This window comes from Anomaloglossus baeobatrachus, chromosome 2 (assembly GCF_048569485.1).
Source record: "Anomaloglossus baeobatrachus isolate aAnoBae1 chromosome 2, aAnoBae1.hap1, whole genome shotgun sequence".
Classification (NCBI taxonomy): Eukaryota; Metazoa; Chordata; class Amphibia; order Anura; family Aromobatidae; genus Anomaloglossus; species Anomaloglossus baeobatrachus.
The window spans coordinates 273,257,796-273,279,874 of NC_134354.1; the positions used below are offsets into that span (position 1 = coordinate 273,257,796).

At 52.2% G+C, this 22,079-nt stretch overlaps 1 protein-coding gene across 5 annotated transcripts in view; it reads right to left on the reverse strand.

Annotated features, from left to right (window-relative positions):
• LOC142289837 (uncharacterized) overlaps window positions 1-22,079 on the reverse strand; it is a 228,775-nt gene that overhangs the window by 37,823 nt on the left and 168,873 nt on the right. For all 5 annotated transcript variants that reach the window (XM_075333771.1, XM_075333772.1, XM_075333773.1 and 2 more), the window contains one exon: window positions 17,284-17,374. In XM_075333771.1, coding sequence (XP_075189886.1) covers window positions 17,284-17,374 — 91 coding nt within the window. The remainder of the gene's footprint in view (window positions 1-17,283; window positions 17,375-22,079) is intronic.

Below are 22,079 nucleotides of genomic sequence, written 5' to 3' on the forward strand. Positions count from 1 at the left end.
CGGAAAGGATTTTCCTTTCGACAGAGAAGTGGGGAGAAGCCACCACTGAAGTGAGGTCTTGGCTTCCAGAGACAGAGAGACGTTCCTGTCTAAGGACGTCGGCCTCTTGTCCCATTTGCTGAGAATGTCCTATTGGAGAGGACGCAGATGAAATCGCGCAAATGGAACTGCCTCCATTGCTGCCACCATCTTCCCCAGGAAGTGCATGAGGCGCCTCAAGGGGTGCGACGGGGCCCGAAGCAGGGATTGCATCCCTGTCTGCAGCGTCCGCTGTTTGTCCAGCGGCAGCTTGGCCATCGCTGAGAGAGTATGAAACTCCATCCTGAGGTACGTCAGTGACTGGGTCGGAGACAATATTGACTTTGGAAAATTGATGATCCACCCGAAACCTCTGGAGAGTCTCCAGAGCAACGGTCAGACTGTGTTAACAAGCCACCCAAGAGGGTGCTTTGAGTAGGAGAACGTCTGGGTAAGGGATCACCGAGTGGCCCTGAGAGTGTAGGATCGCTACGACGGAGCCATGACCTTGGTGAAGACCCGTGGGTCTGTCGCCAGGCCGAAAGACAGTGCCACAAACTGAAGGTGTTCGTCCCCGATGGCGAAACGCAGGAAGCGTTGATGCCCTTGAGCGATCTGCCATGTAGATAGGCATCTGTGATGTCGATTGATGCTAGGAAGTCTCCTTGGGACATCGAAGCGATGACAGATCGGAGGGATTCCATGCGAAACCGCCTGGTTGTCACATGTTTGTTGAGCAATTTGAGGTCCAAAACGGAACGGAATGAGCCGACCTTTTTTGGCACCACGAACAGATTGGAGTAATAACCGCGACCGCGTTCCTGAGGGGAACGGGGATCACCACTCCTTCTGTTGTCAGAGTGTCCACCGCCTGAAAAGCGCAACGGTCCGTTCGGGGGGCGGAGATGTTCTGAAAAAAACGAGTCGGAGGACGAGAGCTGAACCCTTATCCTGAAACCGTGAGACAGATGTCTCTCACCCCTCGGTCTTGGACATGTGGCCTGTTGGACGAGGAGGGTTGGGACGCTTGAGAAGCCAAGGACACAACCTGCGGAGCAGAGATACGTGCGACCGCATTACTCTCAGCCAGAGAAGCTGAGATAGCTTGGAGAGCCCTCACGGCTGCGAAGGCCGGAGCAAAAGATGCACCTATGGCTTCAAAGATCGATTTCATCATAAGCTTAATTTGCCTGTCAGCGGCATCCATGAGAGATGAACCATCTGCCACAATACTACGGATCTAGCCGCCAGACTGGAGACTGGAGGATCCACCCTGTGACACTGAGCCCGACCCTTAACTACGTCAGGGGGAAAAGGGTTCATTAAGGCGCTCAGTAAAGCGCTTGTCCGGAAGTTCTGTGCTTCTGGACAGCCTCTCTGAAGTTAGAGTGATCGAAAAAAAACGCACTCCGTGTACATTTGGGAAACCTAAACTGGTGTTTCTCCCGCTGTGCAGCCGACTCCTCCATAGGAGAAGATGGGGAAGAGAAGGTCTAGCGCCTGGTTGACGGACGTTATAAGGTCGTTTACTATGGCGTCCCCTTCAGGTGTATCCAGATTGAGCGCAACATTAGGATCAGAGCCCTGAGCTGCGACCTCCGCTTCATCCTTAACTACGACAGTGAAGTCGTGGAAGGTTCCCAGCGAGCCCGGTTAGCCTGTGTGAGGCCGCGGTCCGTGTCGGAGTTCTCACCGTGGGATCTGGGTGTTACCCCAGGAGCCCCTTGTTATACCGACCTAGAGGGGCCTGGGGGCGATGAACTCACAGCTCCCTGGCCCTGTGTTACCGTTCTGGACTGCAAGCCTCCAGCTTAGCCGCCCCTCTGTTCATAGACTGGGCCATGGAATGACTCAGAGAGTTGCTCAGTCAAACGTGCAAACTCTGTCCCTGCCATCTGTGCAGTGGAAACCGGTGGTACCACCTGAGCCGAGGGTCCCACCCGTGCCAGAGGCTCCGGCTGAGTGAGTGTCCCAGGGGCCAAGCATTTGCAATGATAGGTGGAACCTGCCGGCAATATAGCCGCACAAGAGGTACATGTTGCAAAGAAAGCCTGTGCCTTGGCACCCTTACTGTTTGCAGACGACCTGCTGATGTCACCTCTTAGTAATCAGCGAGAGTACATAGCCAAAAGCAAATAGTGCTGCCGAACAGTGAAATCATATACCATATAAATATATATATATATATATATATATATATAAACACTTCGGCACCTAAGGGGGGCCAGCACCCGATTGGGAAACTGGTGCCCCACAGTGCACAGTGAGGGGGGAGGAGGATACCAAGTATGCTCCAGCCCTCACTGCCGACGTCCCGTCGGCCGTCCCGTCGTTACCCCTGACTGTCAGGCCCGGGAACGGGAGTATATGGTACTAGGCCGCAAGAGCCGGGGACTAAAGTTAAAGACGCGGCCGGCAAACAGGCGCGGTCGGCGCGGTAGTCCCGGACTCACAAACCACACCGCAACCGCTGCAGCGTTTGTAACCTAGGTGCTGTATGCAGCGTCCCCTAAAGGGGACACAGAGTACCTTATGGATGCAGGGCTCTGTCCCTGATGATGTCCTGTCTCCTTCCGTCAGAATCCCCCAGGGGCTGCGGATGGAGTCCGGTCCCAGCGCATGGCGACCGGTTATGAACCCCCTCTCCTAGAGCTGCAGTGCTGCCAAACAGTGCGCGCATTCTGAGACTCCACCGGCAGAATCTGCCATATAACAATGGCTGCCGGCGTTCCGAGGGGAGGAGGAAGCCGAGGGCGGAACCATAAAAGTGCGGGAATCTGCGCCCCATAGTGAACAGTGAGGGGGGAGGAGGACAGCGAAGTGTGCTCCAGCCCTCACCGTCGGCGTCATACCGACCGTCCCGCCCTTCCCCCTGACTGGCAGGCCCAGGGGCGGGAGTTCAATACACTAGGCCGCAGAAGCCGGGGACTAGAGTTATAAGCGCGGCCGGCAAACAAGCGCGGTCAGCGCGGTAGTCCCGGCGCACTAACACACCCAGCAGTGCTGCAGCGTGTATGACACAAGCGCTCCATGCGCCGTCCCCAAGGGGACACAGAGTACCTCACAGTAGCAGGGCCTTGTCCCTGACGATACCCAGCTCCTGTCCAGCAGATTCCCCAGGGGCTGCGGAGGGAGCACGGTCCCAGTGCCTGGAGACCGATTAGGATCCCACTTCACCCAGAGCCCTTAAGGGATGGGGAAGGAAAACAGCATGTTGGCTCCTGCCTATGTACCCGCAATGGGTACCTCAACCTTAACAGCACCGCCGACCAGAGTGGGGTGAGAAGGGAGCATGCTGGGGGCCCTGTATGGGCCCACTTTTCTTCCATCCGATATAGTCAGCAGCTGCTGCTGACTAAATTGTGGAGCTATGCGTGCATGTGTGCCTCCTTCGCACAAAGCATAAAAACTGAGGAGCCCGTGATGCACGGGGGGGTGTATAGGCAGAGGGGAGGGGTTACACTTTTTAAAGTATAATACTTTGTGTGGCCTCCGGAGGCAGTAGCTATACACCCAATTGTCTGGGTCTCCCAATGGAGCGACAAAGAAAGAGCCACGAACAATACTTACAGGATGGATCAGAACAGTGGCAGATGGGGGCGGCAGATGGGGGGCAGCGGCACATAAAGGGAGCATCTGTGAATGTGAGACGGCGGCGGCTGGGATAGGGTGGGGGCGGATGGGAGAGGGCGCAGTGGATGCAGGAGCGGCAGAGGATGGGGGGAAGGGGGGATGGGAGGGAAGGGGAGTGGGAGGTGAGATTGGGGCTAGTTACCTTACAGGATGGATCTAGGCAGCAGGATCACAGGAGATGAAGGAGGCAGCAGATCGGGGAGGGTGAGAGGTGGGAGAGGGAGCGCAGCGCAGATCACGGGGGAGACAGGTGAGCAGAGCACAGATCATGGGGGTGAGAGGTGAGGGAGCGCAGATCACGGGGGAGACAGGGGAGGGAGCGCAGATCACGGGGGAGACAGGGGAGGGAGCACACATCACGGGGGTGACAGGGGAGGGAGCACACATCAGGGGGTGACAAGGGAGGGAGCACACATCAGGGGGGGTGACAGGGGAGGGAGCACACATCAGGGGGGTGACAGGGGAGGGAGCACACATCAGGGGGGTGACAGGGGAGGGAGCACACATCAGGGGGGTGACAGGGGAGGGAGCACACATCACGGGGGTGACAGGGGAGGGAGCACACATCACGGGGGTGACAGGGGAGGGAGCACACATCACGGGGGTGACAGGGGAGGGAGCACAGATCACGGGGGTGACAGGGGAGGGAGCACAGATCACGGGGGTGACAGGGGAGGGAGCACAGATCACGGGGGTGACAGGGGAGGGAGCACAGATCACGGGGGTGACAGGGGAGGGAGCACAGATCACGGGGGGACAGGGGAGGGAGCACAGATCACGGGGGGGGACAGGTGAGGGAGCACAGATCACGGGGGTGACAGGTGAGGGAGCACAGATCACGGGGGTGACAGGTGAGGGAGCGCACATCACGGGGGTGACAGGTGAGGGAGCGCACATCACGGGGGTGACAGGTGAGGGAGCGCACATCACGGGGGTGACAGGTGAGGGAGCGCACATCACGGGGGTGACAGGTGAGGGAGCGCACATCACGGGGGTGACAGGTGAGGGAGCGCACATCACGGGGGTGACAGGTGAGGGAGCGCACATCACGGGGGTGACAGGTGAGGGAGCGCACATCACGGGGGTGACAGGTGAGGGAGCGCACATCACGGGGGTGACAGGGGAGGGAGCGCACATCACAGGGGTGACAGGGGAGGGAGCGCACATCACGGGGGTGACAGGGGAGGGAGCGCACATCACGGGGGTGACAGGGGAGGGAGCGCACATCACGGGGGTGACAGGGGAGGGAGCGCACATCACGGGGGTGACAGGGGAGGGAGCGCACATCACGGGGGTGACAGGGGAGGGAGCGCACATCACGGGGGTGACAGGGGAGGGAGCGCACATCACGGGGGTGACAGGGGAGGGAGCGCACATCACGGGGGTGACAGGGGAGGGAGCGCACATCACGGGGGTGACAGGGGAGGGAGCGCACATCACGGGGGTGACAGGGGAGGGAGCGCACATCATGGGGGTGACAGGGGAGGGAGCGCACATCACGGGGGTGACAGGGGAGGGAGCGCACATCACGGGGGTGACAGGGGAGGGAGCGCACATCACGGGGGTGACAGGGGAGGGAGCGCACATCACGGGGGTGACAGGGGAGGAAGCGCACATTACTGGGGTTACAGGGGAGGGAGCCCACATCACGGGGGTGACAGGGGAGGGGGCGGGTACCGGATCACGGGGGTGACAGGGGAGGGGGCGAGCGGGCAGCACATCAAGGAGGGGGCGAGCAGCACATAACGGAGGGGAGGGGGCGCGCAGAACATAGCGGAGAGGGGGCGCGCAGCACATAATGGAGGAGAGGGGACGCGCAGCACATAACGGAGGAGAGGGGACGCACAGCACATAACGGAGGAGAGGGGGCGGGCAGACGATCAATAGGGGGAGGGGCCGGACAGCACATAACGGAGGAGAGGGGGCGCACAGCACATAACGGAGGAGAGGGGGCGGGCACCGATCACGAGGGGGAGGGGCCGGGCAGCAGATCGGAGGGAGTGGTGGCAATGTGGCAGATGGAGGAGGGCAGCGGCGAATAGGTAGGCTTTTCTGAACGTCCTGGTTGAACGTGACTGTAGGTGCCGACACATCAGTGCATGGTAATGAGGGGTGGAACGCAGTGCTCCACTGAGATGGCAGCCTAGGATGACATCATCCAGCTGAATGAGGGAAGCCTGGCCAAACACGTGGAGTACATGCTGCGCTCCACGTGGTTCACCGCTCAGAAGGTATGAGACATCAGGTGGGCGGATCTGGATGAATGAGTTTTACAAGTGCTGATAACATCATTGTATGATAATGAGGGGTGGAGTGCAGTGCTCCACTGAGATGACAGCTTAGGATGACATCATCCAGCTTAATGAAGAAAGCCCAGTCAAATACTAAGCATATGAGATACCGCCCACAGTAGCAGACTGGAATCCCTGAATCTGCAAGGACTTATGATAGGCCAGTTTTGAGGGGGTTGGGACCTTTAATCCCTTTAAAGACACTCAGGAAGCAGGCTCACCAGACTATTATGGAGTCAGTGCCACAGTGAAATGCTGCTATCCCAAGCACTCACTGTCATCAGATCCTCCCTTATGAGGTATTGTTGATCTGGGAGGACACCATTACAATCAGCACGAGACGGGGTAATCCAGGATAGCAGCCGGACCCCCACAGGGTAACTGGAAACGACCCAATTATAGGAAGGACATATGGAAGCATGAGGGTATGTGCAATTCAGGATCGATGGGTCATGGGATGATGAAATGTGATACATTTCCTAAAAGATGATCTTTTCAATTATAGATTGATGGCCTAGATTAAACAGTGACAACTTGCAATTTACATCTCCCCTGATGAACCCCGCTATATTGGGGAGAAACGCGTCGGAAGCAATGGGAGCAATAACGGTCCTGGCAAGATAAGTACTAGGACAGTTGGGCCTATCATACCTTCTGTCAAGACCTTCTTTATCTTCCCAGAATTTCCTTTTTTGACATCTCCCTCAACAGTATGATTTACTAGCTGAACTAATGATTGAGGTGATGTATAATATCTGTGTTTTGACTCACATTAGGTCTTGACGTAGGACTTTTACGCATGACCACTTAATCACCCCAACACAATACACTGGTGGTGGTTATAGGCCAGGAATAGTGACAGGGGCATTTAGGGCTAGCCACCGAGGAACGGGGGCACCCAAAAACTTTAAGGTGTATTCACCTCCGTTGCCAGGTAGGGATAAACATTAGGGAATACTAGGTCCCCCTATCCCGATATCCCCTAAAAAATCACGGACGGGGGGGCGCACGCCCTTGGCCTACTGCCCTATTTTTAGGACCTTATACACTATTCACAATCACGACTTTCTGTCTAGTGTTGAACTACTGGGGATGACCCCAAAGTTTTTAAGATTGGGAGTATTTTAATGAATAATTAATAAAATTGATGTTTTAGAGGTTTTTCATGGTCATTTGGCTTTACAGATAAATGTACCAAGGATATGCCAGCCCTCCCGCACTATGGCTGCAGGAGGGTTGAAACGTTACTTTATTTTTCTCACTTAAAGAAAAAAGAGAATTTTGTTACTTACCGTAAATTCTTTTTCTTATAGTTCCGTATTGGGAGACCCAGACCATGGGTGTTTAGCTTCTGCTTCCGGAGGACACACAAAGTACTACACTTAAAAGTGTAGCTCCTCCCTCTGAGCTTATACACCCCCTGGTAGCCAGTCCTAGCCAGTTTAGTGCAAAAGCTGAAGGAGAATAGCCACCCACAAGTAGAACCGAGTAAGAACCGGAACAACCGGAGACTCTGTCCACGACAACAGCCGGTGATAACACACGGAACAAGAAAATTGCCAACAGGCAACAGGGAGGGAGCTGGGTCTCCCAATACGGAACTATAAGGAAAAGAATTTACAGTAAGTAACAAAATTCTCTTTTTCTTTATCGTTCCTTTGGGAGACCCAGACCATGGGACGTTCCAAAGCTGTCCCTGGGTGGGAATAAACAGAAAAAACTAAGAAGTAGGCGGAGCCTAACTTCACAAGTGGGCGACAGCCGCCTGAAGGATGCGTCTGCCCAAACTCGCATCTGCCGAAGCATGAGCATGCACTTGGTAGTGCTTCGAAAAGGTATGCAGGCTAGTCCAAGTGGCAGCCTGACAGACTTGTTGAGCCGTAGCCTGGTGCCTAAAAGCCCAAGAGGCACCGACAGCTCTGGTCGAGTGTGCTTTGATCCCCGGCGGGGGAGGCACCTGAGTACTCTGGTAGGCGTCCGAAATGGTCGATCTAATCCAAAGGGCCAAGCAGAGAGACCCTTGCACCGCCCTGTGGTTAGCACAAAAAGAGAGGTGCACGCCTAAGCGCAGCGGTGCGAGACACATAGATCCGGAGAGCACGCACCAGATCTAGAGTATGCAGCGCTTTCTCAAAGCGATGAACAGGGGCCGGACAGAAGGAAGGCAAGGAAATATCCTGGTTAAGGTGGAAGGGAGAGACCACCTTAGGAAGAAAGTCTGGGGTCGGACGGAGAACTACCTTGTCTTGGTGAAAAACCAAAAAAGGTGACTCCGAGGAGAGCGCAGCCAAATCAGAGACTCTCCTGAGAGAAGTTATGGCAACTAGAAAGGCCACCTTTTGAGAAAGACGAGACAAAGAAACCTCCCTAAGAGGCCCAAAGGGGGGTTTCTGCAATACCGTGAGGACCAAGTTAAGGTCCCAGGGATCCAAGGGCCGCCGATAAGGCGGAATGATGTGAGACGCACCTTGCATGAAGGTGCGGACCTGAGCCAGCCGGGCGAGACGCCGCTGGAACAGCACTGATAGAGCTGAGACTTGTCCGTTGAGAGAGTTGAGGGACAGTCCTAGCTGCAGACCGGACTGTAAAAAAGACAGAAGGGTCGGCAACGAGAACGGCCAAGGAGAATGGCCGGAAGAGCGACACCAGGACAGGAAAATTTTCCAAGTCCTGTGATAGATCTTGACGGAGGAAAACTTACGGGCCCGAGTCATAGTGGAGATGACTTCAGGAGGAATACCAGAAGCCGTCAAAATCCAGGACTCATGAGCCACGCCGTCAATTTGAGTGCCGCAGAATTCGGGCGGAAACACGGACCTTGCGAGAGCAGGTCTGGACGGTCCGGAAGATGCCACGGCATCTCCACGGACAGTTGGAGCAGGTCCGGATACCAAGCTCGCCTGGGCCAGTCCGGTGCAATGAGGATGACTCGATGGCCCTCCATTCTGATCTTGCGCAGGACTCTGGGCAAGAGAGCTAGAGGGGGAAACACGTAGGACAGACAAAACTGGGACCAGTCTTGAACCAGAGCGTCCGCGGCGAAGGCCTGAGGATCGTGGGAGCGATCCACGTAAACCGGAACCTTGTTGTTGTGACGGGATGCCATTAGGTCCACGTCCGGAGTGCCCCACTTGCGGCAGATTGACTAAAACACTGCCGGGTGCAGGGACCACTCGCCACCGTCCACGGATTGACGGCTGAGATAATCTGCCTCCCAGTTTTCTATGCCAGGGATGTGGACTGCGGATATGGTGGACTTGGAGTCCTCCGCCCATTGAAGAATGCGTTGGACCTCCAACATTGCCAGGCGACTGCGTGTCCCGCCTTGGTGATTGATGTAGGCAACCGCTGTCGCGTTGTCTGACTGGACTCGAATGTGCCTGCCCGCCAACAGGTGGTGAAAGGCTAGGAGAGCTAGAAGCACAGCTCTGGTTTCCAGCACATTGATTGAAAGGGCTGACTCGGACGGAGTCCAAGTGCCCTGCGCTCTGTGGTGGAGATGTACCGCTCCCCAGCCAGATAGGCTGGCATCCGTGGTGAGAATCACCCAGGACGGAGTCAGGAAGGAGCGCCCTGGGGACAGGGAGAGGGGTCGAAGCCACCACTGAAGAGAGCTCCTGGTCCGTGGCGACAGAGCCACTAACCTCTGTAAGGAGGAAGGCCGCTTGTCACAACAGCGGAGAATGTCCAGCTGCAGAGGATGCAGATGGAACTGGGCAAAGGGAAGCGCCTCCATGGAGGCCACCATTTGACCCAGCACCTGCATCAGACGCCTGAGGGTATAACGGCGGGGCCTCAGGAGAGAGCGCACCGCCAACCGGAGTGACAGCTGTTTGTCTAAGGGCAACTTCACAAGTGCCGGCAAAGTCTCGAACTGCATCCCTAGGTACGTGAGACTCTGGGTCGGAGTCAGAGTGGATTTGGGAAGATTGACAATCCACCCGAATTGGGCTAGGGTGGCGAGAGTGAGCGAAACACTCTGCTGACAGTCTGCGCTGGATGTACCCTTGACCAGAAGGTCGTCCAGATAAGGAAGCACTGCTAACCCCTGGAGGTGCAGGACCGCAATCACTGCCGCCATGACCTTGGTGAATACCCGAGGGGCCGTGGCTAACCCGAAGGGGAGAGCCACGAATTGGAAATGATCCTCTCCTATCGCAAAACGTAACCAACGCTGATGTGAGACTGCGATTGGCACATGTAGATAGGCATCTCTGATGTCGATGGACGCCAGGAACTCCCCTTGGGTCATAGAGGCAATGACTGATCGCAGAGACTCCATGCGAAAATGCCGCACCCGGACATGCTTGTTGAGAAGCTTGAGATCCAGGATGGGCCGGAAGGTACCGTCCTTTTTTGGAACTAGGAAGAGATTTGAGTAAAAACCTCTGAACCGTTCCTGAGCGGGAACTGGGACAATCACTCCGTTTGCCTGCAAGGACGCCACAGCCTGCGAGAAGGCGGCGGCCTTGGAGCAGGGGGGAGTTGAGAGAAAAAATCTGTTTGGAGGGCTGGAAGAGAATTCTATCCTGTAGCCATGAGATATGATGTCTCTCACCCACTGATCGGAGACTTGCTTTAACCAAGCGTCGCCAAAGTGGGAGAGCCTGCCACCGACTAAGGACGTGGCTGGAGCGGGCCGAGAGTCATGAGGAAGCTGCCTTAGTGGCAGAACCTCCTGCGGTCTTCTGCGGACGCGCTTTTGGGCGCCAGTTGGATTTCTGATCCTTGGCTGAGTTAGCGGACGAGGCGGAAGGCTTAGAGGAAGACCAGTTGGAGGAACGAAAGGAACGAAACCTCGATTGATTCCTACCCTGGGCGGGTTTCCTGGTCTTGGTTTGTGGCATGGAAGTAGTCTTCCCGCCAGTAGCTTCTTTAATGATTTCATCCAGCTGTTCACCAAACAGCCGTGAACCAGCAAAAGGGAGCCCAGCAAGAAACTTCTTGGAAGAAGCATCTGCCTTCCACTCTCGAAGCCACAAAATCCTGCGGATAACAAGAGAATTAGCTGAAGCCACCGCAGTGCGGTGAGCAACCTCTAGCATGGCAGACATGGCATAGGATGAAAAAGCTGAAGCCTGAGCAGTTAAGGTAACCATCTCAGGCATAGATTCCTTGGTGAGGGAATGCATCTCCTCTAGAGAAGCAGAGATGGCTTTGAGAGCCCACACTGCTGCAAAAGTCGGGGAAAACGCGGCCCCCGCAGCTTCATACACAGATTTGGCAAGAAGGTCAATCTGACGGTCAGTGGAATCCTTAAGTGAGGTGCCGTCAGCCACCGACACAACGGTCCGGGCTGATAGCCTAGACACCGGAGGGTCTACCTTTGGGGAGTGAGACCACTCCTTGACCACCTCAGGTGGAAATGGAAACCGGTCATCAGAACCACGCTTTGGAAAGCGTTTGTCAGGGCAGGCCCTGGGTCACAGCGGTCTGAAAACTGGAGTGGTTAAAGAACACACTGTTCACTCTCTTAGGCGAGGTAAACTGATGTTTTTCTGCCAAAGAGAGTTGCTCCTCTGACACTGGCGGATTGAGATCCAGCACAGAATTAATAGAAGCAATCAAATCACTAAGATCTGAGTCACCCTCAGAGAAATCGATGGGATACATAGCCTCCGAGCCCCCAGTGAGGGCATCCTCCTCATCTTGAGAGTCAGCTCTTGAGACAGAGCCGTGGGATGGGGAGGGGGAGGAAACCCTGCGCCTTCTCTTAGAAGGACGGGGTCTGGGATCAGATGATGAATCCTCCGTGAGCTCCGATGGACGGAGGTCAGAGGATAGGAGTCCTCTGTCAAGAGTATTAGAGGCACCCTGTGAGGGGGACTGATGCATATTCATCAAAGTCCTGGACAAAAGCCCCATGGACTCAGCAAATGACTGGGATATGGACCTAGAAAAGGACTCTACCCAGGCCGGGGGTTCAATCACAGGTGCAGCAGCAGCCTGAGAGACCACTGGGGGTGAGACTCCAGGCTGTGGCACCGCCAAGTTAGAGTGGACATCACAATGTGGATAGGTGCTCGGCTCAGGCAGCAGGAGCTTACATGCAGTGCATGCAGCATAAAGCTTTGGAGCCTTGCTCCTTGTGTGAGACATGCTGCTGGAGTGGGGGCTTTGCAAAGAATGAACCCCAGGGAGAATATACAGAGGTCCACAACCGGAGACCGGCTGTGGCTTACCAGACCGCTGAGCGCGGTGTTGTGTGCCCTCCAGATCCCGAAGCCCGGTCCCCCAGTCGCAGCACCTCAGCAGAGATGCAGAATGCAGGATGTCCCAGAGCAGAGTGAACTCTGCCTGAGAAGAGGGTGTTCCTATAAAAGAGCGGGAACTGGAGGGCTATAGAGACCTGCAGGGAAGGAGGGACGCCCCAGCAGTGGGGAGTGTCCCTCCCCTGTGTAGAACGGCCGCCGGGAGGAGCCAAACCTGTCCCTCTGCATGAGTGACATGCGAGGGTAGGAAAATGAAACTAGGCCTCCGGCGAAGCCGGGGCCTAAATTTAAGCGGCGAGGCCGACAAGCAGGCACCATCGGCGCGGTTCTCAGGCAAAAGCTAGAGAACCCGCCGTTAAAACAATCACATACAGCATACTCTCCCCTTACAATAAAGAACCTTGACCCCCAACATAAACATCTCAGGTACTTAGCTGCTGAGACGCAGGGCCATGTCCCTGGGGATGAGTGCTCCGGACCAACAGAATCCTCAAGGGGTTGTGGATGGAGACCGGACTCCTGCCAGACATGGAGACCGTGCTGGCTCCCACTTCAAGCCAGAGCCCAGAAGGGATGGTGAAGGAGCGCGGCAAGTAAGGCTGCAGCCTTGTAAATCAACCTTAACACCGCCGACACAGTGGGGTGAGAAGGGACATGCCGGGAGTCCAGACATGGACCCGCTTTTCTTCAAACTCTTTCCAAAAGTCAAACAAATCAGATGAGAATGCATGTGTGGATGTATGCCTCCTGACACAAAGCAATAAACTGGCTAGGACTGGCTACCAGGGGGTGTATAAGCTCAGAGGGAGGAGCTACACTTTTAAGTGTAGTACTTTGTGTGTCCTCCGGAGGCAGAAGCTAAACACCCATGGTCTGGGTCTCCCAAAGGAACGAAAAAGAAATTATTTTTTCTGTCCCTTGAGTGCTTTCAATAAAGTGTTCCACATTTGAAATCATTTATTGAGTGTGGTGGATATTTATCTGCATTTATTGGAACATAGTCCTATACCGCCAGCACTCTTTCATTAGACTGTGTGCAGACCAAATCTTTCTTCTGTGATTGGTTGCAGTCAGACGCAGCCCCACGCTGACTGACAGCGTGTCTGACGATTCCAAGCACAGACCCGGTCTGCGGATCTATTGTACAGTAAAAATAAGTAAATAAAAATATTTGCATAGGGTCCCCCCATATTATATCAGCACAGATAAAGCATATGGCTATAGGCTGCAGCCCCCAGCCGTGCGCTTATCTTGGCTGTGTATCAAAATAGAAGAAACTGCATGTGTTTTTTTAAAAATTATTTAAATAAATCAATCATTTTAAAATATGGCATGCGGTCCCCCCCAATTTTGATATTCAGCCATGATAAAGCCCTACAATTTGGGGCTGGTATTCTCAGGCTGGGGAGACCCATGGAGCTCCCAAGCCTAAAAATAGCAACCTACAGCCTCCCAGTATTGCCGCATTTATTAAATCTGACAATCCCAGCACTTTACCCAGCTCTGACCGATTGCCCTGGTGTAGGAAGGGGTTAGTCACAGCCCACAGCTACTATTAAGCCCTAGATGAGTAATGGTAGGCATCTATGAGAAGCCCCATAACTAATCTGTAAGTGAAAGTAAATAAACTGAAACACAGAAAAAAGCCTTTATTTGAAATAAGACAAAAAACCACCCTCTTTCACCACTTTATTAACCCCTAAAACACCCCTGCAACTCCGACGTAATCCACATGAGGTCCCATGTAGATTCCAGCTCTGCTACAGCGCGCGATTATGGAACATGCGCGAATGCTGTGAGGTTCAAGCAGAGACTGAGGTGCGATGATTGGTGACATCACTCAAGTTAGTTGCGGTCACAAGTGGAAGCTCCCACGGTCCTCCACCTGTGATCACAGGTAACCTGACCATGAAGTCTCACTGAGTTTACAGATCTGCAACTCCTGGCAGAAAACTGCATTTTTTTCCCCCCAAGAGATGCAGATTTGGTGCTGAAATCTTTACACCATATTCCTGCACCCAATCTACAACTCCTGGCAAAAAAACGCATCACTACAGCATGCAGTATGATACAGTAGTGATGTGTTTTTTTTTTACCAGGAGGTGAGATTCGGTGCAGGAATATGGTGTAAAAATTTCAGCACCAAATCTGCATCTCTTGGCAAAAAAATGCACAAAAACGGTTTTGATGCCGTTTCAGTGCAGTTTTCTTCCAGGAGGTGCAAATTTGGTGCTGCATCAGATTTCAGTACCAAATTTGCACCTCCTGGCAGAAAACTGCACCCACAAGGAGTGAAAAGCGTGCATTTTTCTACAAAGAGATGTAGATTTGGTGCTGAAATTTTTAAACCATATTCCTGCACCCAATCTACACCTCCTGACAAAATAAACGCATCACTACCGCATGTGGTAGTGATGTGGTTTTTTTTTTAGCCAGGTGTAAATTGGGTGCACGAATATAACGGATAGCGTCTGTGATTGGAAGGAGTCAGACGCTGCCACTCAGGGTGGGGGCGCGTCTGACTGCAACCAATCACAGACGCCAGTGGGCGGGGAAAGCAGTGCATATTCATGAGCCTAATGAGCGGCCCCGGAAGTGAATGGGCGGCTGTGGGAGTAGTTACAACCTCTAAGTACAGCCCGCTTGCTCCTATCCCTTCTATCACCATTTTTAATTGCCGGATTCTGGTCCGATAGACTTAAATGGGGACTGGCGTTCGGTCAAATATCCGGGATCAATGACGGGCCGGATACTTTTTTTAAAAATCCGGTTAGGTCCGTCAGTCCCGGTTATCTGCGAGTTCGCCGATCACTAGTCATTACAGCAGATCTTGAGAAAAGGTAACAGTGACAAAGCTCGTACATGAGAAGCAAATAGTAGCTCAGCGAGTCCATATTTACAAAAGAGCACTGTAGCACAAATTGCTTGAATTTTAATGCTGGCTATGATAAAACAGTGAAGCTCAAAATACATAATATGGGGCTGCGTAGCTGAAGATATGTGATGGTCAAGCTCACCTTTGCCCATGGACAAAATCACCTGGAGATTCCCAAGGCCGCTTTAGGCTATGTGCGCACGTGTGCGCTCTGCACCGCACCTAAAAGGTGCGCTTCAGAGCGCAGCTGAAAAGCTCCATTCTGAAGCGCATGGTGCCGGCAGAGAACGTGCGCTCTGCCTGCAGCTCCTGCCATAGAAAGAGCAGGGGCTGCCGGCAAAGCGCACGGAAGAAGTGACATGTCACTTCTTAGAACGCGTGCTTCGGGCAGCAGCCGAAGCGCTGCGCTCTAAGACGCCACGTGCGCACGGCCCCTGCACAATCTCCATAGACACTACAGGACACTACAAAGCGCAGCGTAACTGCATGAATTACGCACACTTGCGCACATAGCCTTACACGCAGCGACATCGCTAACGAGATATCGCTGGGGTCACGGAATTCGTGACGCACATCCGGCCTCTTTAGTGACGTCGTTGCGCGTGACACCTACGAGCGACCGCTAACCAGGGCTGTGGAGTCGGTAAGCCAAACCTTCGACTCCGACTCCTACATATATTGCTTATAGTTAGGTGAAAAATTTATTGTAGTACATGAACATGTGTATGTGAACATCAGACATTTAATAATTGTTATGATACAATAATCACTATATTTGGATAGAACATAAAATATATTTATTGGATACAACTTTAGAACACAAAAAACTGTAATAAATTGTAAATATGTAATACACTATGTAATATACAGTAGATTATATATATCTTGTGTGTATTTATCTTGTGTGTGTATATATATATATATTGTATTAAATATTTACAATTTATTAGTTTTTTGTGTTCTAGAGTTGTATTCTAATAAGTATATTTTATGCTCTATCCAAATATCTTGATTATTGTATCATAAAAATAATTAAATGTCTGATGTTCACATTGTACTACAATAAATTTTTCACTTAAATATGAGCATTATACTAAATGTTATTATTTAGTAAAATATTCAGCACATTCTGCATTGCACTACTGTCCCCAATTTATTATATATTTTAGGAGTCGGAGTCGGTGCATTTTATACCGACTCCACCAAAATGAGCTCCGACTCCACGACTCCACAGCCCTGCCGCTAACGATCAAAAATACTCACCTCATCGTTGACACGTCGTTCCTTTCCCAAATATCATTGCTGGTGCTGGACGCAGGTTGTTCGTCGTTCCTGAGGCAGCACACATCGCTACGTGTGACACCCTGGGAACGGCGAACAATAGCATTCCTGCGTCCTCCGGCACCGAGGTGGGCGTGTTGTTAATACGGCTGGTCTCCGCCCCTCCGATTCTATTGGCGGCCCGCTATGTGACGTCGCACAAACCTCCCTCTTAAAAAAGAGGTTGTTCGCCGCCCACAGCGACGTCGCTAGGAAGGTAAGTATGTGTGACGTGTACTGGCGATATTGTTCGCCACGGGCAGCGATTTGCCCGTGACGCACAAAAGACGGGGGCGGGGTGCTTTTGCTTGCGACATCGCTAGCGATGTTGCTGCCTGTAATGCAGACTTCAGAGTTGGACCTAAGAGCAACTGAATGAGGAAGCCTGGTCTGAGGAATTAGGTTTTCTTTTACATTATAAGGATGGCTGGATGCCACATGCCTGAAGAACAAATAGCACTATGGAGGCACTATATAAATAAGACAAGCCTGTGGAGGCAGTGCTATGCTCTTGGCCATCCTCTGCTTGGCAACCTAGGGTTTTGCCATTTAGGTTGAAGTTACTTTGACAACCAACCTAAACATTTGTGCACCCCTAAAAAAAAGTGGATTTTTTTAGCAGAATAATGTGCACAGCATGAATTGTTCAGGAATATTTTGAGAAACATGGTAAACATTTCAAGGTGTTGATTTGATCTCCAAATCCCCCAGATCTCAACCTGATATTGGATATGCTTGGAGATCCAGTACAGGAAGGCCACACTATGCCTTCAGAAGTCTTTTGGTGCACAAGCTTCAACTAGCTAAGACAGTTCTACCTCCACAAGGGGAACCTATACAATATTAGGCAGATGTTTTCATTGTTATTATTTGGTAGGTCTTATATTACAACTTTTAGGCCTTAACAAAAACAACCACATTTTTTTTTCCTTACCTGGTGGCACAAAAAAGAACTTTCCAGCCTTCAATCGTTCTTCAGACTGGCGTAACTGAAGCTTCACTTCGCCTTTTTCAACATAGTAAGTCTAGAGACAATTAAAATATAAAAACTTTAGAAATAACAATTTAAAGCAGTTTGCTAACTCAAAATTAGAAAGTAACACATGTTACACGCATGTGCATGAGTTATAACATGGCGTAGAAACTTGCATACAGTTTTCACTATGCCACTACTTACAAGGAACATACAATTAAAGGGGTTATCCGGCTTCTTTTGACTTTTTTTTTATTTCCCTATTGGGCTACATTGGGGCAGGTAAGTAGATAGAGACCACTTACCTGCCCTGCTGTCAGCCCCTCTCCCCCGACTCAGAGTGGTCATGTGACCGCTCCTGCCGCGATTTTGCTGCTTCTGGTCATTTCATGTCAACATGGGCAGGACCATGTTGACATGCAAATCTGGAGCAGCATGTCGCCTCCCTGCTGGGCGGCTACAGTGCGATGAGCCCCGCCCCCCTTCCCTGCACCCTCCCACACATTCCCCCGCACCCCTTACTCTCCCCGCAACCTCCCCCTGCACTGCTGTGGGGTCCGTGACCTGGGGGAGGGGCCTGGCGGCGGCTGCCGTGGTGTCAGCTCCAGCACCGGGCCCCCTGCTCAGGATCGCACATTCAAATGTACCGGCATCACAGATCACAGATGCCGGTACATTTGAAAGTGCTGATGAGAAGCAGCGCAGCGCTGCATCTCATTACTGCCCGGCTGTCTGTGCTCTCTTCAGCACGGCGGTGACGTCACTACTGTGCTGATATGGCCAGAGCACAGACAGCGCGCGAACGTGCAGAAGCGGCGGGGACCGAGGACGGGTGAGTATGTACTCCCAACGGTGCAGAGCGCCGCATGCGGTACAGAGCCATATGTGTGTGTGCGGTGCAGAGCCATATGTGTGCGGTGCAGAGCCATATGTGTGCGTGTGCAAAGCCATGTGTGTGCGTGTGCAGAGCCATGTGTGTGCAGAGCCATGTGTGTGCGTGTGCAGAGCCATGTGTGTGCAGAGCCATATGTGTGCGGTGCAGAGCCATATGTGTGCGTGTGCGGTGCAGAGCCATGTGTGTGAGTGTGCGGTGCAGAGCCATGTGTGTGCGGTGCAGAACCATGTGTGTGCGTGTGCAGAGCCATGTGTATGCGGAGCCATATGTGTGCGGTGCAGAGCCATATGTGTGCGTGTGCGGTGCAGAGCCATGTGTGCGTGTGCGGTGCAGAGCCATGTGTGTGCGTGTGCGGTGCAGAGCCATGTGTGTGCGTGTGCGGTGCAGAGCCATGTGTGTGCGTGTGCAGAACCATGTGTGTGCGTGTGCGGTGCAGAGCCATGTGTGTGTGGTGCAGAGCCATGCGTGTGCGTGGTGTGGTGTGCAGAGCCATGCGTGTGCGTGGTGTGGTGTGCAGAGCCATGTGTGCGCGTGGTGTGCAGAGCCATGTGTGCGCGTGGTGTGCAGAGCCATGTGTACGCGTGATGTGGTGTGCAGAGCCATGTGTGCGCGTGGTGTGGTGTGCAGAGCCATGTGTGCACGTGGTGTGGTGTGCAGAGCCTGATGTGGGGCTGTTATTTGCAACGCTGTAGTGATAACAGGTCAGTGCTGAGACTGAATAATGACATGGACTGTGTGTGCAAGGGGCGGGCAGGGGGTTTGGCTGGACACTGAGGCCGGGCGGTGACAGCTCTGACTGAGGTTTTGCACAGGAAGTGGTCATGTTTGCTGGAGCTGAATGTAAACAAGAGCTGCAGAGAATAAAGGGATAATTCAAGAGGAACAAAAGTTAGAAAACAAAAAATAACAATGTAGGGGTGATTTATATGACAATACAGCACAGATTAGCTTACCAAACATTTTTGAGTTTATGTCGGACAACTCCTTTAATTGAAGAGCAGTATACAGCAGAATAATGTATTCAACATAAATGAATTCACCAACTTAGAAAAGTAACACTTTAATCTCTCTGAATATATGAACAATTTTCAAAACACTGACAAGACTGAATTTCACAGAACATTTTTTTAACCCATGAAATGAAAGAAAAGTTAATATTATAACTGAAAAATGAATACACGCCCCCCTCTCCCTATGAATATTATGGACAGCATCAAGTCCTGTAGGTAGGAATGAACATGCTAGCGACATTGCAACATCTATCTTTTTACATTCTTCAAGAACAACCTCTTTCCTCTTAGAATTCCCCTTTGGTGTTTCAGTTAGCTTCAGATCAGGAGACAAATGTTGCGCGCTGTGCCTGAGTCACCACATATAATAGCTGCATGGTTATTTCAAAATGTATGACATGTATTGCCAGCTTTAATTAAATTTGTTTTTCTCTGCTGTTCACTACATACAAACATTTGCATACACTCCCTTACTGGGGCTGTTCACCTGAGCTGATAACAAAGCCTGTGTGTATGCCCTAGTGGCAGTTGAAGTTAGTGTGAGGAGTGTAATATGGAGACGGTCCTGTCCTGAGGTAACCGTTGAAACCTCTGGAGGGGCCAGCTACAAATGGGCAGGGTATCCATCTCTAGGAATACTGGACTTTCAAGGGACAAGGTCAGTGGCAAACAGAGACTGCTATTAGTTTTTTTAAACACTTAATGACCGTGGGCAGGAATATTACGTCCTACTGGGGATCTGTGCACATGTCAGCTGATTTGTACAGCTGACACGTGTGCCTCGCAGTCAAGAGTGGATCCATGTTCCACCCATACCTGTTAACCCCTTAAATGGTGCAGTGAAAATGTCACAGCGCTATTTAAATGCTGATAGCGGAAAATTTTTACTCACCCGACTCCATCGGCGTTGCAGTGACGTGATTGTGACGACATGGACTTTGTCAGTGCCTAGCAAGGGTTAAGGTTTCTTAACATTCAGCTGGACATGAAGATATTTTGTTTATAAACGGGGGATAAGCCTTCATTGTTTCGTTTCATTGAGTCTAGTGTTAAGCTGGGTTCACACTAAGCGACAGCGACGACGTCGCTGTTACGTCACCATTTTCTGTGACGTAACAGCGACCTTGTAAGTCGCTGTTATGATCACTGCTTAGCTGTCAAACACAGCAGCGATCATAACGTCGCTGTGCTACATGTGCAGAGAGCAGGGAGCCGCGCTTAGCGCTGGCTCCTTGCTCTCCTAGGTACAGTACACATCGGGTTAATTAACCCGATGTGTACTGCAGCTACATGTCACAGTGCAGAGAGCAGGGAGCCGCGCACACTGCTTAGCGCTGGCTCCTTGCTCTCCTTGCTACAGTATACATCGGGTTAATTACCCGATGTGTACTGCAGCCACATGTGCACAGAGCAGGAGCCGGCGCTGGCAGCAAAAGCGGCGGAGGCTGGTAACGAAGGTAAATATCGGGTAACCAGGGAAAGGTCTTCCCTTGGTTACCCGATGTTTACGCTGGTTACAGCTTACCGCAGCTGCCAGACGCCGGCTCCTGCTCCCTGCTCGCTTCATTTCGTCGCTCTCTAGCTGTCACACACAGCGATGTGTGTGTCACAGCGGGAGAGTGACGACCAAAAAATGAAGCTGGACATTCAGCAACGACTGGCGACCTCACAGCAGGGGCCAGGTCGTTGCTGGATGTCACACACAGCGACGGGACGTCGCTGCAAAGTCACAGAAAATGGTGACGTAGCAGCGACGTCGTTGTCGTTGTCGCTGTGTGTGACACCAGCTTTAAAGTTCTTGTTGACTCATGTAATTACCTTGACCAGAGAGGATCAGATACCCAGACAAATCAATTGTGTGAACCTCCATTGTATTGTTAGATGCAATGTGGCTGGGCTGTCTCCCTTGTTACTGTCAGAGACCATTACTAATAGGGATATTTTATATGCGGCTTGAGATCTAGCCAATAAGAGCCCAGTCTTATCCACCAATCGTGAAGACCCCGATGGTCTGAATGGAGAGCTCAGGGGTATAAGAAGGAGGACTGTCCATTGCCCAGGTAGACTCTTGCTACATGATACCAATCTAGGACCTGCGGATCCGATTGGCAAGCCATAGCTGAACCTGGATTATAACACTACATGGACTTCAGCATCGAATGCAAGGATTCGGCTGTGATATCAAGGACTACCTAAGGTAGGAATCCAGCTTGGGACAATCCAGTCACCGGACCACAGACTTTGCAGACCTCAGCCAGCTTCCTAAATCTGGAGTTATTCCATTCTTGGTGGGTGCCCGCCAAAAGCGGGGTGCTGCTGGTTTGGAGTAAGTAGCCCTGGAAGCTCTGAGGTACGGACATTCTAAATCCCTGGTGAGCCAGCGGAAGGGTGAGAAACTGTTGCCGGTTATATTATGTGGTTTTGCGCCATATGCCGTTAATTGTTTGGGGATCCAATAAAGTATTAATATTGTGATTCCCTCACTGTGTGTTGTCTGAGTAGTGTTCCGCCCGCGGTTAAGGAGGTTGGGCGTTCAGTTGGGATGAGACCTGGGTCATGCTGCCTTTCTAAAGGCGGCCGGGCCAGCGGACAAGACAAGAGCATCCACTAACCCCCGTGTCTCCACAGTGATCACTGTGAGCCGATGGTTGTCATCGTAGCACAGGGTCATGTGATGACTGAAGTAGCTAACATGAGACACTTCCTGTTTCACCCAGCCGGCTGCTGTCAGTGACACGAGGTGAGTATTTCTGCTGTCCTCAGCTGTGTAGCTGTGATCAGCAGAAATAAATGAGTCATCAGACTGCTGATCCTTATAGTCCCTGAAGAGGGACTAGTAAAATAAAAAAAAC